General features: G+C 42.5%; 2 protein-coding genes across 5 annotated transcripts in view; both read right to left on the bottom strand.

The window, feature by feature from the left end:
- The window catches only part of Galnt11 (polypeptide N-acetylgalactosaminyltransferase 11), a 51,766-nt gene extending 44,251 nt beyond the window's left edge, over positions 1–7,515 (bottom strand). Inside the window, exon 1 of the mRNA XM_003469773.5 lies at positions 7,330–7,515. The gene's annotated coding sequence lies outside the window, so the exon portion shown is untranslated. The remainder of the gene's footprint in view (positions 1–7,329) is intronic.
- Positions 7,516–12,978: 5,463 nt separating this feature from the next.
- Positions 12,979–20,728, bottom strand: part of Galntl5 (polypeptide N-acetylgalactosaminyltransferase like 5) — a 28,553-nt gene continuing 20,803 nt past the window's right edge. For all 4 annotated transcript variants that reach the window (XM_063250776.1, XM_063250777.1, XM_063250778.1 and 1 more), the window contains 4 exons: positions 19,930–20,179; positions 17,779–17,896; positions 17,123–17,272; positions 12,979–14,051 (listed from right to left, as the gene is read on the bottom strand). In XM_063250776.1, coding sequence (XP_063106846.1) covers positions 13,899–14,051; positions 17,123–17,272; positions 17,779–17,896; positions 19,930–20,179 — 671 coding nt within the window. In that variant the 3' untranslated portion in view covers positions 12,979–13,898. The remainder of the gene's footprint in view (positions 14,052–17,122; positions 17,273–17,778; positions 17,897–19,929; positions 20,180–20,728) is intronic.

Genomic DNA, 20,728 nt, shown 5'->3' with positions numbered 1-20,728 from the left:
CTTAAGGTGCTAAGTTCTATTTGCATGTTGGTTTCCAGGGGTTATTATGCACATGCACGCTCTATCCCTCCTGCCCAGAGCAGGTTAAAGGACAGAGATTCCAGCCTATCCTCATGGGTTTTGTGCATGTGTTTGTAGGTACTGTTTTCTCCCAACTTCTAGTTCTTCACATGATTTACTATGATTTCACTGTAACTACAACTGTCTGGATTACAGAATGCTCAGGAAGAAATGCGCACAGTGTGTGAGGAGGTGCACAGCCATCAGAAGGATGTGCTATGCAGTGATGACATTACAGTCTTTTAGCTCCAGGTCCAACTTCTCTACCTCACTCTAGTTGGTACTACGGTACCACTGATACCACTATATCCCCTGCCCTGGAAAAATCTGGGCTGTCACAACTGGGGAGATCCACAGCATTTGATGGGTGCTGCACATCCTCCAGGGCACAGGTCAGTCTTCAGCAAACAATGTGTGACCCAAAATGCCAAATGCACACGTTTGAGAAAGCTTGTTCTATTCTATGGTGCAAGGCTGGGACTCTAACAACAGCATTTTCCAAACTACTAGTAAGCACAACTCAGATCAGACAATAAAAAAGTCCAATCAACCCTGAAGGATTACATACTAGCTGACTGCCTTATATAGCATTCTTGAAATGACAAGATTATAGAAACACAAAATGGATTAGTGATTGCCAAGAGTTGGGAACGGGGCCAGGGGATGATGGAGGAGGGAAGGTGAAGGCAGGTTCCTGTGCTAATGGATCTGTCCTGTGTCTTAACTGCATTTATGTCACTGTAACAATGTAACAGCAACAATGTAATGTCACTGCTGCAGTTTTGCACAACATTACAGTACCACTGAGGATAAATGAGTAAGGATACACACACTGGCTTATATTATTTTTATAATCATATATGAACCTATAATTATTAAAATACTAAAAGGTTTTAAATGTTTAACTTTTAATTCCCATAATGTCCCATCTTGTAAGAAAAAGCTAGCAACTTTAACATTTTTTTTAAGAATCATCTAACAAGAATTCACACACTTTATTAAATAAATGTCCATTCTAATTTTTCAGAAATATATAACAAGGTGTGGTGCCACACACCTGTCGCTTGGCATTCAGGATGATGAGGCAGGAGACTGTCACAAGTTTGAGGTCAGCCTAGACTACAGTAAGCTCAAGGCCAGTCTAAACTACATACAAAGACCCTGTCTCAAAAAAACCACACACACACACACACACACAAAGAAAAGAAAAATATAATTAAAAAGCTCCCTACTCACAAAACAAAAATATCAAATATTGGAATTATGCTTAATAGAAAATATTTAGGCAGAATATTCTGGAAACAGGAAATAACTGATTCCCTGCCAGGGATTTAGCTCAGCGGCATAGGCGCCTACCTGGCAAGCATGAGGTCATGAGTTCAATCCCTAGTACCAAAAACAACAACAACAAAATAGATTCCCTATTAATTAATAAATGTTATCAGTTAACTAAAGTGAACTTTACTGCTACTTCTAAAATACTTCATACCAGTCTGAGCACAGTGGTACACTCCACCACTCAGGAGTCTGAGGCACAAGTTCGCCACAAGTACGAGCCAGCAAGACCTTGTCCCCACCAAAAAATTCATACTGAAGTATGAATTATACAAATGAGTTATACTTGTTTGTGCCAGGCATGGTGGCACATGCCTGTAATCCCAGGACCTGGGAGGCTAAGGCAGGAGGATTGCTCTGAGTTTCAGGGCACCCTGGGCTACAAAATGAGTTCAAGGCCAGCATGAAATACGGTGAGGAGCTCACTTTCCTGGTAAGTGGCTGTGGTGTGGCAGACTGCAGCCCTTCCAGGGGGAGAACCACCAGCGTCTCCTGAGATCCGTGCCATGTTGGAACTTAGGACGCTGGGAAACCAAGCAGCCAGCCTCCCTTCCGGCTAAGCAATAGTGAACCTACTAGTGCACGGCCTAGAGTCAAACATCCCACTTCCCCTCCTCCCCTTCTTCTGTCCCCCGTTAGCAAATGGGAACCAGAAATCTGAGCATCTCTTGGGAAGTTGACCATAGCAAATAAGGGGGATTTCCTTCTACCATCTTTTTGAAGGCAAATATTTTTATTACTGTTTTGCTTTATTCTATTTTTTATTTTATTTTATTTAAGGAGAAAAAGAAAAAAAAGCAGAAAAAGGGTACAAGTTATACAGAATTTCAGAAAAAAAATAAACAGTAGAAAATCACTAGTTAATGGATTACATATTGTCATCTTAGAAATATTTGTTCAAATTACAAAATTAAAGCTTATATAGTGGACATTCAAACAGTGAGACCAAACAGTTCTGTTCAATGATCCAAAAAAACTCCGTAATATCATTGTCTATCTTATACACTTAAATATACATGCAGTTATATCATTTAAAGCACTTTCTTTTCCTCTCTTTTGTACAATGACTATTACACATTTTGGGTTTTATTGCTCCCACAGTTCTTATTACTTTTTTGGAAGAGAGTAAAACCAAATGTGACATAACAGAACAGAGTCGGTCAAATCAAAAGGGTGGACATAATAGATAATGTAAAAACATAATACAAGGTGATCAACAATGGTTACCATAATGCCTCCCGCTATCTTTAATAGAATTGCCTATATCATCAGTTATAATAAAATTGAATAAAACAGTAAAGAACAAAACCAATAAAACCAAAACATTGGAGACATTACAGGTCTTCAAAGGTAGATAATAGTCAACCAGAATGGGCGTCATAATGAATTCCACTATCTTCACAGCTGTTGCCTATACTTTCGAACCTGGTACTATCACGTTTTGCTTTATTCTGATTAATGGTACTTGCTCTATTCAATATTCTGTTTTGATAAGTTCTATAATGTTCTGTATTTCATTTTATTTTGATATACATGATTGAAAGAACAACTATTGTAAAAATAACAAAATATACTGTGATACCTATTACTGTTATCCCGGTGACCTGCCGTGAAGTTCTGTACCAATTTCACTACATGGTCTCAGTTGGCTTTATTCTGTCTTGTTCTGTCGTATTTTACTACTTTCAAAATAAAAAAAAAAAATTAAAAAAGAAATATTCATTGAGTACTGCTTAAAGTAGAAAAATTGGAAAAAGTCTACCTACCTATCACTGAGATGGCTTAAGTTAATTATGATATGTCCATATGATATGTTCAACAGCTACCATTAAAAAGGGATGTTGAATCTTTGGTACAGAAAATATCTACAGCATATTACTAGATGCAAAACTACATTTATAGCATGATCTCATTAAAACAAAATGTACCTACACAAAGAAACATTTTGAATGGAGTTTATGATAGTATCTCTAAATAATATTCTTTTATGAGATTAAAAAAAAAAAACAATTCTTTTTTTTTTTTTTTTTTGTGGTTTTCGTTTTTATCGGTACCAGGAATCGAACTCACGACTGCCTGCTTGCAAGGCAGGCGCTTATGCCGCTGAGCTAAATCCCCAGCCCCTAAAAAAACAATTATTTAAGCTTTCCTGTATTCAGTGACATTTGTGTAACAAACATTTCTTTGTAAGCAAGAAATCAATAAAACTAACAAAATAAAAATACTTACCTCTCCATGATATCTCGTTAAAGAAGTGATGAGAAAAGTAATACGGAAACGCAAAAAGTTCTGTTTTGAATACTTTTTATGATTTGATTTTGTAATTTGAACAACTATATGTAATTTATCAACTAGTGATATTTTACTGTTTTTTTGAAATTTTGTATTATTTCTACTATTTTTTCTGTTTTGCTTTTTTTGTCTAAATAAAAAAAAAGTCTATAAAAAAAATACACAGTGAGACCCTGTGTTGCAAAAAGAAAAAAAAAAATGAAAGAAAGGAAAAAAAAAAAAAACCAAGACTGACTGTTATGCATCTGTTATGGACTGAATTAGCTCCCCAAAAACTCACAGGCAGAACTCCTAAACCTAAGTGCGAAAGGAGGTTTTTTTTGTTTGTTTGGTTTTTTTTTTTTGTCTTTTTCCTTTTTATTGGTACCAGGGATCGAACTCATGACTTGCAAGCAGGCGCTTTATGCTGCTAAGCTAAATCCCCAGCCCTGAAACAGTTCTCTAGGAAGAGGACAGCTGCACTACATAAAAAGGACCTGTCCACGCGGCCTTTGGGCTCACACAGGCAACAGCAACCTATCTCTAGGCTGCCCTACAGGTTTCAGTTTGCTGGGCTTACAAATGGTTAGTTCCTCTCCTTAAACCATCCTCTGTAGATGCACACATATGTGTACATCCCATTAGCTGTTTTCTTGGAGAACCCCAACACACACGCTACTGTAACATCTTGAAGAGGCTCGAGTTTTCACTAAGATAAAGCAGAAACATCCTGAAAATGTCTAAGCTAACTGATTAATAGGTCATAAGGATCATACATGCTTCCACTTTTAAAATACTATTTGTAATGAAGTCCCCATCTCTTTTTCATCAACTCTTCTACTCCCTAAAGGATACTGAAAACTACAGAAAACATAGGAATGAATTTTAAAATCAATGACAAATGTCTCTAAGTCAAAGAGTGATGACTAAGAATATTTACAGCAAATATAGCATGTATTATAAATAAGTATTATACTGATGGATCAAATACATAGAAAAGACTAATCACAAGATGCAGAAATAGATATGAAAGTCTTCAGTCTCAATAATTATTAAAAACATGCAAGTAAAAGATACTGTTTTCTAACTTGAATTAGATAAGGATTAAGACCTCAATAACCAAATACTTAAATAGTTCAAGCAGAAACTTCAGCATGTACCTAATTTCCCAAACACAACAAGCAAGTGGAGTGGCTGTTTGTATTGATAAATACAGATGAGGACGGATGGCAGAACAGAAGACAGCCTGGGACTCACTGCTGAGAACAGACTCATCCTGCATGCCGAGGGCAGCTGGCTAGCATCTGTAAACAAATCAATCTGAGAAAACCCCAGCAGCAGAGTGGAAAATGGGGGGCACCGAGGGGAAGTTTTTAGAATCAAGAAGTTCAGTTAGAAGCCCAGTGAGAGACTACCATGGCTTGATTTCAGGCTATGAGAGCGAGTGGCAGGGAGATCAGAGGCACAAGTGTCTGTGCTTGGCAGCTTAACAAGATCTAGGACCCTGTGGGGAGAAAGGGACAATAAAAGCACCCAGCTGTCATTCACAGTGACAAGGAACATGGGAAAACAGATTCAAAGGACGAACAGAAAATGGACTTTGTTTTGGACACTTTACATTCAAGGGAATACTGCAGATGCCCAGAAACATCACATTCAAATCTAGGCCTGGGAGAGAAGTTTAAAACAAACATCAAACTGTACTTTAAATTACTCAAAAATAAGAGCGGAGGAGCGTTTAAGTAATAAAGAGAGCAAATCAGAAGGAAGGAGCAGGAGAGGCATAGTGAAGCATCGCGAATATTTAAGACCAAACAGATAAACACGGAGGTGGAGATATTCAATTTAACAATTATTATTGCATAAAGGTATCTAAGAAGGAAGTTTCTAAAGTATGAAGAGTTTGTCCCTTACTGAAAAAGTGAAACACCGAACTGGGTGTGCTGGCACACACCTGAAATCTCAGCACTTGAGAAGCTGAGGCAGGAGGAGGACCATAAATTTGAGGCCAGCCTATACTAAAAGTGAGTCCCTACCTCAAAAAAAAAGAAAAAAAAAAAAGTGAAACACAGAATTACCATACAATCCAAAAATTCTAATTCTGGATACACACTCCAAGAATGGAAACAAAGACTATAAACAGCTACATGTAAACAATGGTCATAAGAACATACTCTCAAGAGCTTAAAGGTGGAAACAACCCCGTGTCCATAAAAAAGTAAATCAGTCACATGCAATGGAATATTATTCAGCTGTGAAAAGGAATTAAGTATGATTCATGCTACAGCATGGATGTCCATAAAAAAGTAAATCAGTCACATGCAATGGAATATTATTCAGCTGTGAAAAGGAATTAAGTATGATTCATGCTACAGCATGGATGAACCTCAAAAATATGGGGAGTAAGGCAGACAAAAAAGGACAAGTACTGCATGATTCTAAATATATAAGGGATCTGGAATAGACAGAAAGGGGCTAGAGGGAGGTGGGGGAGTCACGGTTTAATGGCTCCTGACTTTGTTTGGAATGATGAGTTTTAGAAATCAGTGGTAGTTATGGTACACAATACTGTGATGTACTTAATGCCACTAAGTTCTATACTTTGATTTAAATTATAAACTTTGAGAATTTCTTTGTACCAGGAATGGCACTTAGGTCCCAACCTCCTGCTTGCCAGGCAGCACTTGTGCCACTGAGCTACATCTCCGGCTGTAAACTTTGTAGTACACACATTTTACCATAACAAAAAAAGAGCAAAGTAAAACTTTTTGAGGGAAATGAAGTGCAAGCAACAGTGGAGAAACTGCCACTTTTTCGTGACCTTCCCCTTGAAATGCTCAACGGATGCACACAGTATTACTAGTTCCTATTCTTCTTTAAGGCAGACTGTCAAAATGCAGTATTGCCGAATCAAAAATCAAGAAACGAGTTTAAAAAAAAAAAAAAAAAAAAACTGAAGAGTCCGTCCCAAACCTGTGATGTGGCAGAGGCCAAAACACCAGAATATGTTGGTGGGGGCAAAGCAGTGGTGCGAAGCATTTTCAGGGTGACACCACTACATATTTGAAAAACCAGGACACACTGCTGATCTCATCTCGCCAAGTGAAACCGAGGGCCAGGCCGAGCTGTCTTTGGTGAGGAAAGTGAAGGCGCTGGTCCGCGGCGGCACGTGAATATCCATCCCCCCCAGGCTGAAATCTGACAGCCCTGGAGGCCGGCGCCTTGCTTTTTTATATTTACCCAAATTGTACACATTCAAGTGGAAAACTGCAGAATAAATGGCCAATTTCTTCAAAGAGGAGATCGCCCAAAAAAGGGGAAATTTAAACGCCTATCAACCAGGCGTCACGCGGGGATCCGGGTGAAATCCCCGGCGCAAAGCAACCACGAGAAACAGACTTTTTCTCCTTCCTCGGAGAAACCAGAGCACAGCCTGAGCTCGCTTCAGTTCTGTGCATGCCAGGAATGCCCCACACTTATTTCCGAGCACAATTTGTTTTCTTCAGGACTGAAGAACACCGCTCGCGACCTCATTTTTCCGGCCAGGAAACGCGGCAGTGGAGGAGGACGCGAGTCCGGACCAGGAGCCGACTCGCTGCCCGCCACCTCATCCGCCGACGGACGCCGCGCGGGGTCGAGCGCCGCCGACAGCCCGCTACTCACCGCGATGCCCGCAGCCCAGGAACGCGGTCTTCCGGGCCTTGGGCTGTAGCATCTCCCCTCTCGCCACAGCCCTGGGCCGGGCGGCACGAGCCGCCGCAGGCGGAGAGGCCAGGGTTAGTGTAGCGGAGTAACCCGGCAGCAGAAAGTGGTGCGGGCACGGGGCGGTGAGGCGACCCCGGGCCTCGCCCAGTCCCCTAGCCGCTCCTTTGCTGAAGGGCCGCGCCACCTTGGGCGCCACGTCACGGGAGATCCGCCCCCTTGTGCTGACGTCATCGCCCGCTGCGCTGACGTCACCATCCTGCGCGCGGACCTGATGCTGGTCGGGCGGGCGCTGACTTTGGGATTTTTGTCTCCTGATACAAAGGAGCGCTTTACACCCACTTGAAAGATGTTCACCTTCGCCTTTGGTGAGAAAAATTTAGGCTACAGTGTAAAGAAAGCAGCTGTGTGAAACTTCACCCTTTGGCGACGCCCCACAAAACGGATAGGGTTCGACCTTCGCGTTGCAGATGAGTGCCACCTAGTCAGGAATTTCTAACATTGCTTTTTTTTTTTTTTTTTTTTTTTTTTTTTTTAGGAAATGCATTGTCAGAAATTCGAGGAAAGAAAAAACAGCACCTGACCTTTTGAGCACTGACCCTTGAGCAGAACGGCGCAAACCACGTGATCTTGCTGGGCTTCTGGATTAGGAGCTCTGCCAAGTACTTGCCAGCGCTGTCCCATGTCTGTTGTGCCGCTGTGTCATCCAGGACGCCTCTTAGGGCTGAGGACTCGTTTTCCCAGGTGTTGGCTGTGTCATCAGCTCATGACACACAGCCATTGGGTCTTTGTGCGGCCCTTGCCCACAGTCAAACAGGTGCCAGGTGGAATTCCTATTGTTTCTATCTCAACATGGTCCTGATAGAATGACATGTCTAAATCAAAGGCACCTTTCCTTTTACCTCACCTGGATCCTTAAATATGACAGTGCCATGTCTCCTCATAACATCTTGTCTCTTTGTTTTTCCAGTCTAACATACGTGCATTCACCAGTGAAGTTGTCCTGGCTAAAACACCTGGCACTAGCTTCTACCTGGTCAACCATCATCCTTTCGACTCCCCTAGACCCTAGTACAGCGCCCTCAGCCAGCAGGAATTAGTTAAAGAGAGAAATCTTCACCCCTTTTCATAATAATCATAAGACGGGATATGAAAGGGTTTGGGGCCAGGCCAGACACTGCAGCTGATAAAGCCAAAGAGCTCCTATCTCCCCCACCCTTAGGAATCTACCTCTTGCGCCACACTAAGACCAATGGGCTACCTGTGCATCTCTAATGCCCCCATTAGGTTCCACCCCAAGCCGAAGCTACTTATGTTCCTCACATGTTCCACGGAGAGATCGCAGGGATCGCCGGCCCCAGGGTGGAGATGCCACGCCCCAGGGGGTCGGGGGGGGGTGTCTCTCCCCGCATTCCCAAAATAAAAGTCATTTATATTTCATACTTTTTATCTTTTTAGCCGCCGCGATCCACCCCCCCCCCACAGTTCTATCACCTATGATCCCGCCCTGCCCTGTGGAGCACAGTTAGCCTTAGATGGATTTAGCATCTATTTTAAGTGTGGGTTTCTCTTGCAAAGGATCACCAAATCTCCTGCAATGGTGGCAGTTCACATAAAACATCGGTTTATAATTTGGGCTCCACGAAGCCAGATAGTTGCTTAAAAAACTATCTATGGTGGTGGTGAGGAAACTAGGCTGAAGTCTACTAGATACATTTAAGAGTGATGTAAAAAGTTTATTCAAATATGTAAATATATGCCAGGAAGTACAAGAATTTACAGTGAAATATTTTACACTGCCCAAATCAATTAACAACTACTTCACAAAGCTGTTCATCAATAAGTTGTAGAATTCACACACCAAAAAAAATGGATAGATTCCTAGATGAATGAATTGCCAAAACTGGACCAAGGCAGAGTGTGGTGTTGCATGCTTGTAATCCAGCACTCAGGAGGCTGAGGCAGGAGAATTGCTGAGAATTGGAGGCCAGCCTGGGCTACATAGTGAGTTCAGTCTGAAGGAAGACTAGTCTGAACGATGTAGTGAAGCCCTCAAAAAACAAAAACATACAATAAAAAAATACTGAACCAACAAGAGTTTAAAACTCTGAATAATCCAATACTAGGTATTGGGGCTCTGGCCCAGTACTACCAATCGCCTGCTCAGAGGTCTAATGATAGAATAAAACAGAGGCAAAACATTTTGGTTACAAGGCACACCAGAATGGTCAAGCACAGTGACAAGCCAGGCCACACGAGTGGTCTTCGGCTTGATTGGGGGTGTCCTGGTGGGCTGCAGGATGCTGTAGGGTGAACCACTGACACAGTCAAGGTTCAGAGATCGAGGAGCAATGCACTTTTGGAAAAGCACGCAGGAATAGATCAGGATTAATTAGTAACCTGACTGTCTGCTAACTGCCACTACTGAGCTAGAAGGAATTGGCAGGAGTCAGGTCCTCAGCTGCCGTTATCTTGCTTTGAGGCGCCAGGACTTCACTGACTGCTTGCTGGCCTCAGCTGTAGCCATGGGCTTAAAGACTAATCGGTCCTCAAGCCAGCTGGGGGTCTCACCACAAGACAGGTAGGAATAGAACAGACTCTCTATTTATTTTTGGGCCAATTATTAATATTTATTATTGTGTGCTGTACCACATCAAGCTGGTTCTCAGCAGTAGCCAATGAAATTAAAGAAGTAAAAAACCTACTAACTAAGAAAAGTCCAGGTCCAGATGGATTCTGCTAAATTCTTAAAAAAAAAAAAAATACTCCCTAAGGTCTTTCATGAAATTGAAAGGGTAGGAGTATTCCCTATAGTCATTCCTGGAAGCTACTATTACCCTAATTCTAAAACCAGACAAAGATCCATCTGAAAAAGAGAAGATAGATACAAAATGAATATGGGTGCTGTGAGTTCAAGGCCAGCCTGAACTGCATAGTGAAACCCTGTCTCCAAAAACCAAAAACAAAAACAAAAAACCCCCCCAAAAATCTCCACCTTATCTCAATCTGATAAAAGCCACTTATGGCAAGTCACTATGGCCAACATCATATTAAATAAGGAAAAACTGAAAGCCTCTCTTCTATAAGGATACCACCATCACCACTCCTGTTCAAAACATTAGCCAGAACAATTGGGCAGGAAAAAGAAAGAAAAGGGATATGTATAGGAAAGGACAAAATCAATTTATCGTTAGTTGCAGATAATAAGATCCTCTACACAGAAGAAAAAGAAACCCACCAAAAGATTGTTAGAATTAGTAACCAAATTCCACAATGTAGCAAGACATAGAATCAACACACAAAAATCAATAGCATTCATGTACACTAATAATGAATCCATTAAGAAAGAAATTACAGGGGAAAAAAGCACTCATCCTAGTACAAAGAAAAAATTGACAACTTAGGAATTATTCTAACTAATGAAGGAAAGACATTTCTACAGTGAAAACTACAGTCCTCTGGAAAAGTAAATAAAACAACTTCAAAAAATGGGAAAATCTATATATCCCTGTTCCTGGATATATAGTCTCAATAGTCAAGATAGCCACACTTCCAAAATTGATCTACAGATTTAACACAATCCCAATCAAAGTACCAATGTCATGCTTCATAGAAATGGAAAAAACAATCCTCAAATTCCTACCGAACCAGGAGAAACCCATAATAGCAAAAGCCATCCTTCGTAACAAGAGTAAAGTGGGAGGCATTGCAAGCTCAGACTTGAAGGTATAATACAAAGCTACAATGTAAAAACATTATGGCACTTGTAGAAAACCACGCATACAGATCAATGGAACAGAACAGAGGATGCAGAAACAACTCCAAACACAATCTTTACTGGAGGAAAGAGCATAACTGACCACCCACATGCAGAAGATTTGAATCTAGGCCCAGGTCCTTTACTGTGTACTAAGGTAAATTTAAAATTGATCAAAGAACTAATTGTTAAAACAGAAACAACCTGCTGGAAGACAAAAAAGCAACTTTCTGAAAAGAACTCCAGTTGCATAGAAAATAGTACTGAGACTCAAAACATGGGGTCATATCAAATTTAAAGTTTCTGCACAGAAAAAGAAACAAACCACGGAGTTTAGAGACAATCTACAAAATGGGAAAAAATTTCCAGCTGTTCCTCAGGTGAAGGACTAGTGTGTAGAATGTATAACAACTCAGAAGAATTAGACATCCCCAAGTAAAAGACCCAGTGAAAAAACTGGCAAAAGAAATGAATAGGTACTTCACAGAAGAGGTACAAACGGCCAATAAACTGAAAAATTGCTCGACATTACTGGCATTGGAAAAATGCAAATTAAAACAACACTGAGATACCATCTCACTCCAGAAAGAATAGCCAACATCAGGAAATCAAATTATAATGGATGTTGGCCAGACTGTGGAGATAAAAATGACCCTTCTATACTGTTGGTAGGAATGTAAACTTGTACAGTACGCATGTGTACAGTGGCATGATTCCTAATAGCTATCTTGGAAGTGTCCTATATGTCCATCAACAGATGGACAGAGCATGTACACACTCTACTACTCTACCATAAAGATAGATACACCTGAATCATTTGTAGAAAAAGATGCACCTTGAGACCATAATGTTAGATGAAAGAAATCACACACACAGCTTAGATATCAAATGGCTTCTCTTATAGGAGGAACCCAAAGTAAAATAAAGAGGAAAATAAAAGATAACAGGAAGTAGGGAGGTAGATTTTTCTTAAAGATAAAGGGGGCCAAGAGATGGAGGGGGTGGCAGGGAGGGAAGCAGATGAGGAAAGGAATTGCTGGGACCACTGGTGCCTGCCTGTAAACCCAGCATTCAGGAGGCTAAAGCAGGAGGATCATCGTGAATTCAGGACCAGCCTGAACTACACAGTGAGGCAGTCTCAAAACACCCCTGCCCCAAAATAAATTTAGATGTGAGGAAGACATCTGTCACCACCTTGATCGCCAGGTTGATGTGACCGATTGGGCCGACTAGGCGGATGGCCTCTTCCTTCTTTACCAGTCCCTGTGCATCCCTCCCAAAGCGACCACCCCACAGAAAGAGGCCCTTCCCGCCCTCAAGGAATAGGAGGAGCTGTGCTCCCGCAGGGAGCCACCAAACAATCCCTCAGAATGTGTTCTCTATATATACCAAGTCCACACAAGGAGTATAAACAGGAAGTACTGGAAAAATGTACTCAAACAAAAAAACTAAGACATAATATTGTGACATTTCTTTTTCTTTTCTTGGTATGGGGATCAAACTCAGGACCTTGCGCTTGCCAGGCAGGCCTTTATGCTGCTGAGCTAAATCCCCAGCCATACCATGGTGTTTCTTTGGAGCAGCCACATCAAGCCATTAAAAGCTCAAATGACCCTGCACATTTGTCACTTATTGGCCCCAGTTTTTTTCATGTTTATCTACTAATAGTTTTTTGTATAGCATGTTGCTAAATAGACCGGTAGAAAGAGATTATAAACTAGTTATTTTCATTTACATGTATGTATGATCTCCAAAACATAAATTCAGCAAGGGTGAGCATTCTGGCGCCTGGCCCCTGCTGCCTTCCCAGCCCATTGTTGACTGAATGGGTGTAATAGACAAGACAGACTGTCTGTTGTGGGCACTCATTTATCAAAGGACCATGCTTGGAGATCCTGTCAGAAGTCTCCCCCATTTCTTTTTCTTTTTCCTTTTCGGTATGGGATTGAACTCATGACTTCACCTTTGCCAAGCAGGCACTCACACCGCTGGGCTAAACCCCGGGCCACTATTCCCCATTTCTTTCACTGCTCTTTTCAATAGGTTCTTCTTTTATTTTCTTTCACCTGCCTAACCACACTCACCAGGGTGAACTCCAAAGCACCACGTTAGCCATCTGGATGGACACCAGCCAGACACAGGAGGGCTCAGACATGAAAAAAGCAAAATCAGAGGGAGGGCTCAGACAGACAGGACAGATGAAGGAGCAACTTACAGGACGCAACCGAGACATACATCAAGTGGATGGTACATCGGAGATTTGGGAACCCAATCAGGCCAGCTGTGGCTCCAGCTTCTATGCTGGCAGCAGGAAATTAGTTTGGTCTGACTCAGCCAAGGTCAGAATGTGCCAAGATGGCCCACTGTGAGCACATCAGCGGGGCTGCTTGGAGTGGAAGTCAGGTTGGCCAAAGCTCCAGAGCGGAACAGGTCCCTCTTGTGAAGCTACCAGGACCAATGAGTTTGGCAAATAATTGCACACAGCACACTTTCCCTGGATTGATTATACACTTGAGTCTCAACTGTGAGACAGCTTATGTTTGTAACACTCAGGATCCTGCCATCCCAGGAACTCAGCAGCAATAAGCACCAGAAGATTAGGACCTGTCATTGAAGGAAGAAAACCAGTGCGCCCAAGGTAGGCCATTCTGGCTGTATTTGTTACTGCTTTTCACATAATTCCACAGTGTTGCAAACTTGTCCTCTGGTGGCACCGTCTTGAAGGACTAGGGGATTTCTCAGCTATTCATGAAAATGGTTTGTTATCCTTTCATCAGCTGTACATAGATGCCTCCAGTTCTGGGAAGATGGTATCCAAATACCACTGGAAGGACCTGCAGCCCAACTGTTTCCTTAACTGAACACGTTCACTAATGTTTCCGTATGTCATAGACTTCAAATCAGGGTTTCGAAGAAAAAACTGCTCCTAGATGAAAATAAAGAGTCGTTTCATTAAGCCAAACAGATCTTTAGTAATCAAATCATGATGTCAGACATAGCAGCATATATTGTCATCATCCGACTGAGGAGTCCCTTCCTTTTGTGTAGGGAACAAGACCAGCGACACCAATGGGACCTCAAACCAACTCAGCAATCAATACCTGGTCACTGTCACGCCAGGGCACAGGGCAGGTGATAAAGGGAGTCCAGGGGAAGTGGGTCTTGCTTCTCAGGAGCCAAAGAAATCAAGCAAAGTGGCCTCTTTATCCTATTTTCACAGTCAAGGACCGATTGCCCAATTTTCATCTGTGCGTTCTCAATGCCTGCCACTTAATATTGTAACACTACTGAAAGAGAGGGAACCAGCTTATCAAAGTCGTGGGCCACCTGGTTCCCAGGGTGGACTGGTGTAGGACATGGGCCAAAGGTATGGGGAGGTATCACCATTTTGGCAAAGGGAGGTGTGGGGGACCTGTGGACAACATATTTGCATTCAAAGCCCTCTCTCACACTACATTTTACAATGTGCTGTGCCATACAACCTATTGATTTTCTTTTCTATTTTTCCTGGTACTGGGGATTGAACTCATGACCTTGTGCTAGCCGGGCAGGCACTTGTGCCACTGAGCTAAATCTCCAGCCCCAACTTGTTGATTTTCTGCCTAATGCTATGTGCTTTTAAATTAACTTTTTGGCATCTTATCCTTTGCTAAATTGGCCAGGCCACTCAGGAATATTGATTGGTTCAGCTGCTCAGATCTATGATGAGGACCCAAAGTGGGGGGGGGGGGTCAAGAAATGTAAAAATGAGATTGAGATCTCTCATAACAAAATGAAATGGTAACTTGAAACAGTGGGATATCATTTTAGCCTATCATTTTAGAAGAAACATACCAATTAATTATAACCAATGTGGGGAGATCAGCATGGTCATATACATTTGATTTCAATGTAAACAGCAAAGGGACAGTTTTAATGTTATCAGGATTTTTTTTTTTTTTTTGAGACAAGGTCTAGCTATGCATCCCAGGTTGGCCTTGAACTCGAGGTGATCCTCCTGTCTCAGCCTCACAAGTGCTGGGATTACAGTGTGCCACCATGCCCAGGTCTCATCAGGATTTTAAATGCATTAACTCATGCCCTAGACATTCCATATCTTGAGATTTGTTCCAAAGATATATTTCTATAAATGTCCCAAAATACATGTGTAAAAGATGTTCATTTCAGTGCTGCCAAGAACAGCAGTTGGAATGGTTAGCATGTTTACCAGTGGGTCCTGTTTATCAGCAGAATCAACTTTGGTGCCTCTGTTTCAAGGAAATATAGAAAAGAGGATTTTAAAAATATATTCTGGTTTTGAAAGATAATCCAGAAGTATGTTTTCAAAAATAAAAACAATTGAAGAACACTTCAAAACAGACTATTAAGTGAATCTAGTCATGGAAAAGCAGAATATTTTCCAGTGTTCCTGTGTGTTAATCAGCAACCATAAAAACTAATTTAGTAATTACGTCTGAGGACTGGAGCCCAGGGTTTAGAAAACTTACTTTTGCTTTTATGCACATTACTTCAGGACTGTTAAAACTTCAAAATGAGGATAGTTCAACATTTTCTAAAAGTATTTTTAATCAATAAATTTAATAAATGTACAAAAAGTACATAAAATATAAATGTGCAGCTTAATGAATAGTTGAGAAATCAAACACAGTAACTCTAGCTCAAGAAATGAACATGACCAAGGTCCCAGAACTTTCCTTATTGTAAATCTGTCTCGTTTTACATGCCATCTCTTCTTGTTATTTTATCTTTTGAGACAGGATCTCACTATGTAGTTTAGGCTGGCCTTGAACTCACGGTGATCCTCCTGCCTCAGCCTCCCGAGTACTGGGATTACAGGCGTGTGCCACTACACCTGGTTTGAATGCTATTGTGATTATGTTTTTGCCTTCTTCTTCATTTTTTATAGTTTAACTTTACTCATTTTAACTTTATAAAAAGGGAACAATATCCTATTTACTCTTACATCTTTAAGAGTCACCTATGCTAGAAGAGAAGGTAGAGGGGCTGGGGATTTAGCTCAGCGGCATAAGCGCCTGCCTTGTAAGCAGACAGTCGTGAGTTCAATCCCCGGTACCGATAAAAAAGGAAAAAGACAAAAAAAAAAAAAAAAAAAAAAGAAGAGAAGGTAGAAAACATGGAGGCAGACTTTTTGGAGCTAAGAAAGGGAATCCGAGGAAGCAGGGAGAAGGAATGAGAGGGCAAGTGGATCTAAATGATAATATTCCCCAAAATGGCTATTATGTATTGCAAATAAATACCAATTTAAAGAAAGATTCACCCTTGCTGCTGTTGTACACTTATCTATAACTGGTGAGTTTCATGGCAGTGTAGATTACAGTGGTTAAATATGCCACCCGGACCCATTCTATTCTAGATGAAGCTCTGGGTCACACTCAGCTTTGGGGAACACACACAATGCTGTTTACACTCTTGTCTCTGTGTCCAGTGCCCAAACTCATTAGAAGCAAATTTAAAGATTTAGTCAGGCATGGAAGCTCATGTCTGCAATCCCTGCACTCTGGGAGGCAGAGGCAGGAGGATGGAAAGCTCAAGCCCCATCTAGACAATTTAGCGAGACTCTGTCTCAAAATAAAAAATAAAAAAACAGCGGGAATGTAGTTTTGTGTGAAGGTCCTGGCCTCAATTCCAGACCTGAAAAAAATAAAATAAAAATGTGATTTCCATATTGGGATGGGGCAGGAAGCGGCTATTTACTTGGGAAATTAGGGGCCAATTCTTTGGGAAGAAAATAGATTTGGGGGGGGGTCTATTTATCACGTTGGTTCGTTTTTTTCTGAGAAACCTGGATTTCCCTAAAAATTAAAGTTCGGTAAGTAAAGTACAAATAGACCAGCTTGTAACTGAGAACACAGGTGAGAAGTTGAGGGGTGCTTTGTGTTAGCGCCTCTGGGGGCAGCAGGAGGCGTCTATCTCCCCAGCAAGCCCCTCAGCTGTGTGCTCCCCTCGCTCCCCACCCACGGGGCACCCATCCCCCACCTTGTATTCATCCAGCCAAACGTGCACCAATCTCAGGTGGTTCCGGGCCACAGCTTTGCTGAGAGCGCTGTCAGGTTTCGAATATAACTTTGTGATGTGTCCCACTCGGGAGCAGGGGATTATCAGGAGTTGGCCTCCACACATCCAAATCTAGACAAGAGAAAAGCAGCACGGGTGAGAGTGTCTCTGCTGGTCACAGGCCCACGGGGATGTGTTTGCAGACGTGTATTAAACTTCTTTCACTTAATCCTCACAGCAGCCACGGGGCGGATGAGGAAGCCAACGCGAAGAGCTGAGAAGCTTGCCCAGACAGACCTGGCAAGTGGCAGAGGACAGGGTTCAAATTAAGAAAGTCTCTTCTGAGGGGCGGCACCTTGAGTGCCAGTGCCCACTCTCACACTAACTCTTGCCTGGTGCGAGTGACTCCAGAAATGCTAGTCCTGCCTGGATTCAGTTATTTGTGCATCCTTTTGCACTTAGAACATAACTCTCATTATTTTTCTAATTTTATTTTATATTGGCTCTTGCTATGTAGTTTAGGCTGGTCTTGGCCTTGAGGGGATTCTCCTGCTGCAGCCTCCCAAGGACTAGAATTACAAGCATGTGCCACCGCTGGCTATAAAGGCAACTACTTAAAACAACACAATCTGAATTACCCTTAGTGAAAGTTCCAGATTTTCTCCTCCCCAAAGATCCATGTCCTTGTCGTACTCTCCAAGTTCATAAAAAAAGGGCCTATGCATGGCAAAAATTCCTCCAGCCATGGCAGGCGACCTGGTATGGGGACACGAAATGTCATAAACTGATGCCACAGAGACAGTAATCATGAGTTTTCTTAGACATTGTTTGACTATACATGAAATTTATAGGTAAAAATTAGAAAACAGGCATATCAATACAATATCTTAAAAATACATCTAGGTATATGAAAATGATACATTAAAAACCACAACTATATAAAAGTATTGGTTCATTTAATCCCCCAGGCAGTTCTGAGAGGTGGATCGAACTATTATTACTATTGCCATTTTCCAGCTGAGGACTACTGAATCTGAGAGAGGCAACTGACCCCAATTTTTTTAAATCGGTAGCAGGGATCGAACTCAAGACTGCCTGCTTACAAGGCAGGTGCTTATGCCGCTGAGCTAAATCCCCAACCCCTTTTTTTGGTCTTTTTGAGATAGGGTCTCACTTGCAACGACCCTCCCGCCTCAGCCTCCTGAGTGGTGGGATTACAGGAGTGCGTCACCCCCTCTCCTGACCCAAATCTTAATATGCGGTTCTAGAGCTGCTATGCACTTTGCCGTGTGTGTAAACAGCGCCTCCTTTTGGTGCAATTGTATATGGCAACCTAAACAGCTCAAAGTGATGGTCTTTCACCGAAATGAAATGCTGTTCCCCAAAATACTGACATCTGCAAAGCATTGCAGGTCTCAGAGAATCAAAGCTCATAGATCATCCCCATCTGTGGAAATACGTGGCAAATGACATTCACATAGACTAAGTGGACAAAGACTCACTATTGGTGTTCAGGCTGAGGCAAGGCGGGGGTGGTTAGGAATGGTGTTCCCACAGCACCCAGGAGCCGAGACCCAAGACTACCCTGAAAAGGAAAGCTTGCGGGGTAGCGGAGGGGTCGCGTGGGAATCAGTGCGTGCTCACTGCAAGGCCAGCGAGAGGGCAGCTCGGAGCCCGGGGTGGGCGTGGACGCCCGAGCCACATCGGCGACAGCGAGGAGACGGTGTACAGCAGTGAGAAGCTGCAAGGGACGGAGAAGGGCGTCTTGTGGAGGTTTCGGCTAGTGAGGGGCTGGCGCGGGGTGGGGTAGAGGGCCGCTCCGCAGAGGACCCCGCCGGAGCCCGATGGCCTCGGAGCGCCCCCGTGCGGCCGCGCTCAACTACGGCCTGTCTGATCTTTCTCAGGCTCCTGCAGAAAGTGCTGTATCATTTTTTTCCCCATTTAATGTAATTTCTTCCTTGAATAAGGGGGTGGAGCTGCAGCTCAAAATCGCTGTCTTCAAACTTGGAACAATAAACAGAGAATTAAAAGCAAGTTGCACTGTTCTCTCACTTTCCAAGACTAACAATAGAGAAAAGTCATTCATCCCAACCCAAGACATTCCACATGGAAATCCTTGGATAAGGATTTCGTATATGAATTTTGCAAAGATACCTGCTTCCTCCAGGCCAGCCATAGCGTGGGCGTGTGATTCGTTGGTAAGACACAATTTGCCCTTGAGAACAAAATTCTAAAGATGAGTGTCAAAAATCAGTGACACTCGTGAGTTCGATCCCCGGTACAAAAAAAAAAAAAAAAAAAAAAAAAAAATCAGTGTATTACTTCCTATTCTTGTTTTCGGGGTGTTTGTTTTTATTTTTAGACAGAGTTTTTTAATATATGATCCAGACCTTGAACTCATTGTGTTGACCAGGTTGGCCTCAAACTCATGGCAACCCTTCTGCCTCAGCCTTCCAAATACCAGGATTACAGGAGTGTGCCACCATGCCTGGCATATCCCAGTTTTCTGAACGAGGGTGCAGTGCACGTTTTCAATTGAAGAAATGTAACATCTACCAAATTCTAATGTTAAAATTCAAGCTAGCATCCAAAGATAACAGCCAGACATAGCAGTGCATGCCTTTGATCCCAGCTACTCTGGAGGCTGAGACAAGAGGGTCACAATCCTGAAGCCAGCCTGGGTAACAGAGTGGAATGAAATAAAATATATTTATTTTTAGTAACCCAAGAAATGGAAGGAATAATCCCTGAGAATTAGTACTTTTTTCAAGCCACTATGCGAAGCTCACCGGATTGGGTTTGTCGGACTTCCTTCAGAGTCAGTCTCATAGGAGAAAACGCTGTCCCACTTAAACTGGAGTTTCCAGTCAAAGGCTCCCCTCACAAGTGGAGAGGGCAGGTACTGCAGGCTTATGCCGTCAATGATGTCGATGACAGGGGTCACAACAGTTCTAGAGTCCTTAGAGATGGCAGCCAGCAGGGGCTCCAGCCAGACTCTGTTGACCTCACAGTGGCTGTCCAGGAACACCAGGACTTCGCCTGGGGAGGCAAGAACAGACTCACTTCAGTACTGGGAGATGGGATGGGGTCCAGGCTCCATGTGCTGCATGTTTGGTGAGCGCTGCTTGTGTGTTTGGCTCTTCAGTTGCTTTGGGAGAAACAAGAAATTTGGGGAAAAAATCATTTTAGCTTGACCTTCAGTGACCTAGTTAATTTAACGTTTAATTTCTATGGCCAGGATGCCTAACTTTGTGCTTGTGTTGATAGGCTGTCCAACTGCTTTTATAGTCTCTCGAGTTCTAAGGAGGCTCTATTCTCCTTCAGTGAACAGAGGGAATCATGGTGGGGTCAAATTACACTCAATGGGTTCGGATTGGAAAGACCTCAAAATTCAGGGATTCCCCCAACCTTTTCTTCTGTCATCCCTTTCCCTAAGCCCCCTCATTTGATGTAAATTTCTCTACAGAATATTTGGTAAAATTCTCTTACAATCATCTTGCTTTAGAAAGCTCCTTCTCCTTTCCCAATGCACAGAGTCCAGCCTCTGGAGGCGACATTAGCCAAGCATGGTGGCACATGCCTGTGACT

This window comes from Cavia porcellus, unplaced genomic scaffold, assembly GCF_034190915.1.
Source record: "Cavia porcellus strain 051 isolate PalLab524CR breed Dunkin Hartley unplaced genomic scaffold, mCavPor4.1 scaffold_6, whole genome shotgun sequence".
NCBI classification, from domain to species: domain Eukaryota; kingdom Metazoa; phylum Chordata; class Mammalia; order Rodentia; family Caviidae; genus Cavia; species Cavia porcellus.
Note: the sequence above shows the minus strand (reverse complement) of the source record. Positions and strands in the feature narration are given on the sequence as shown.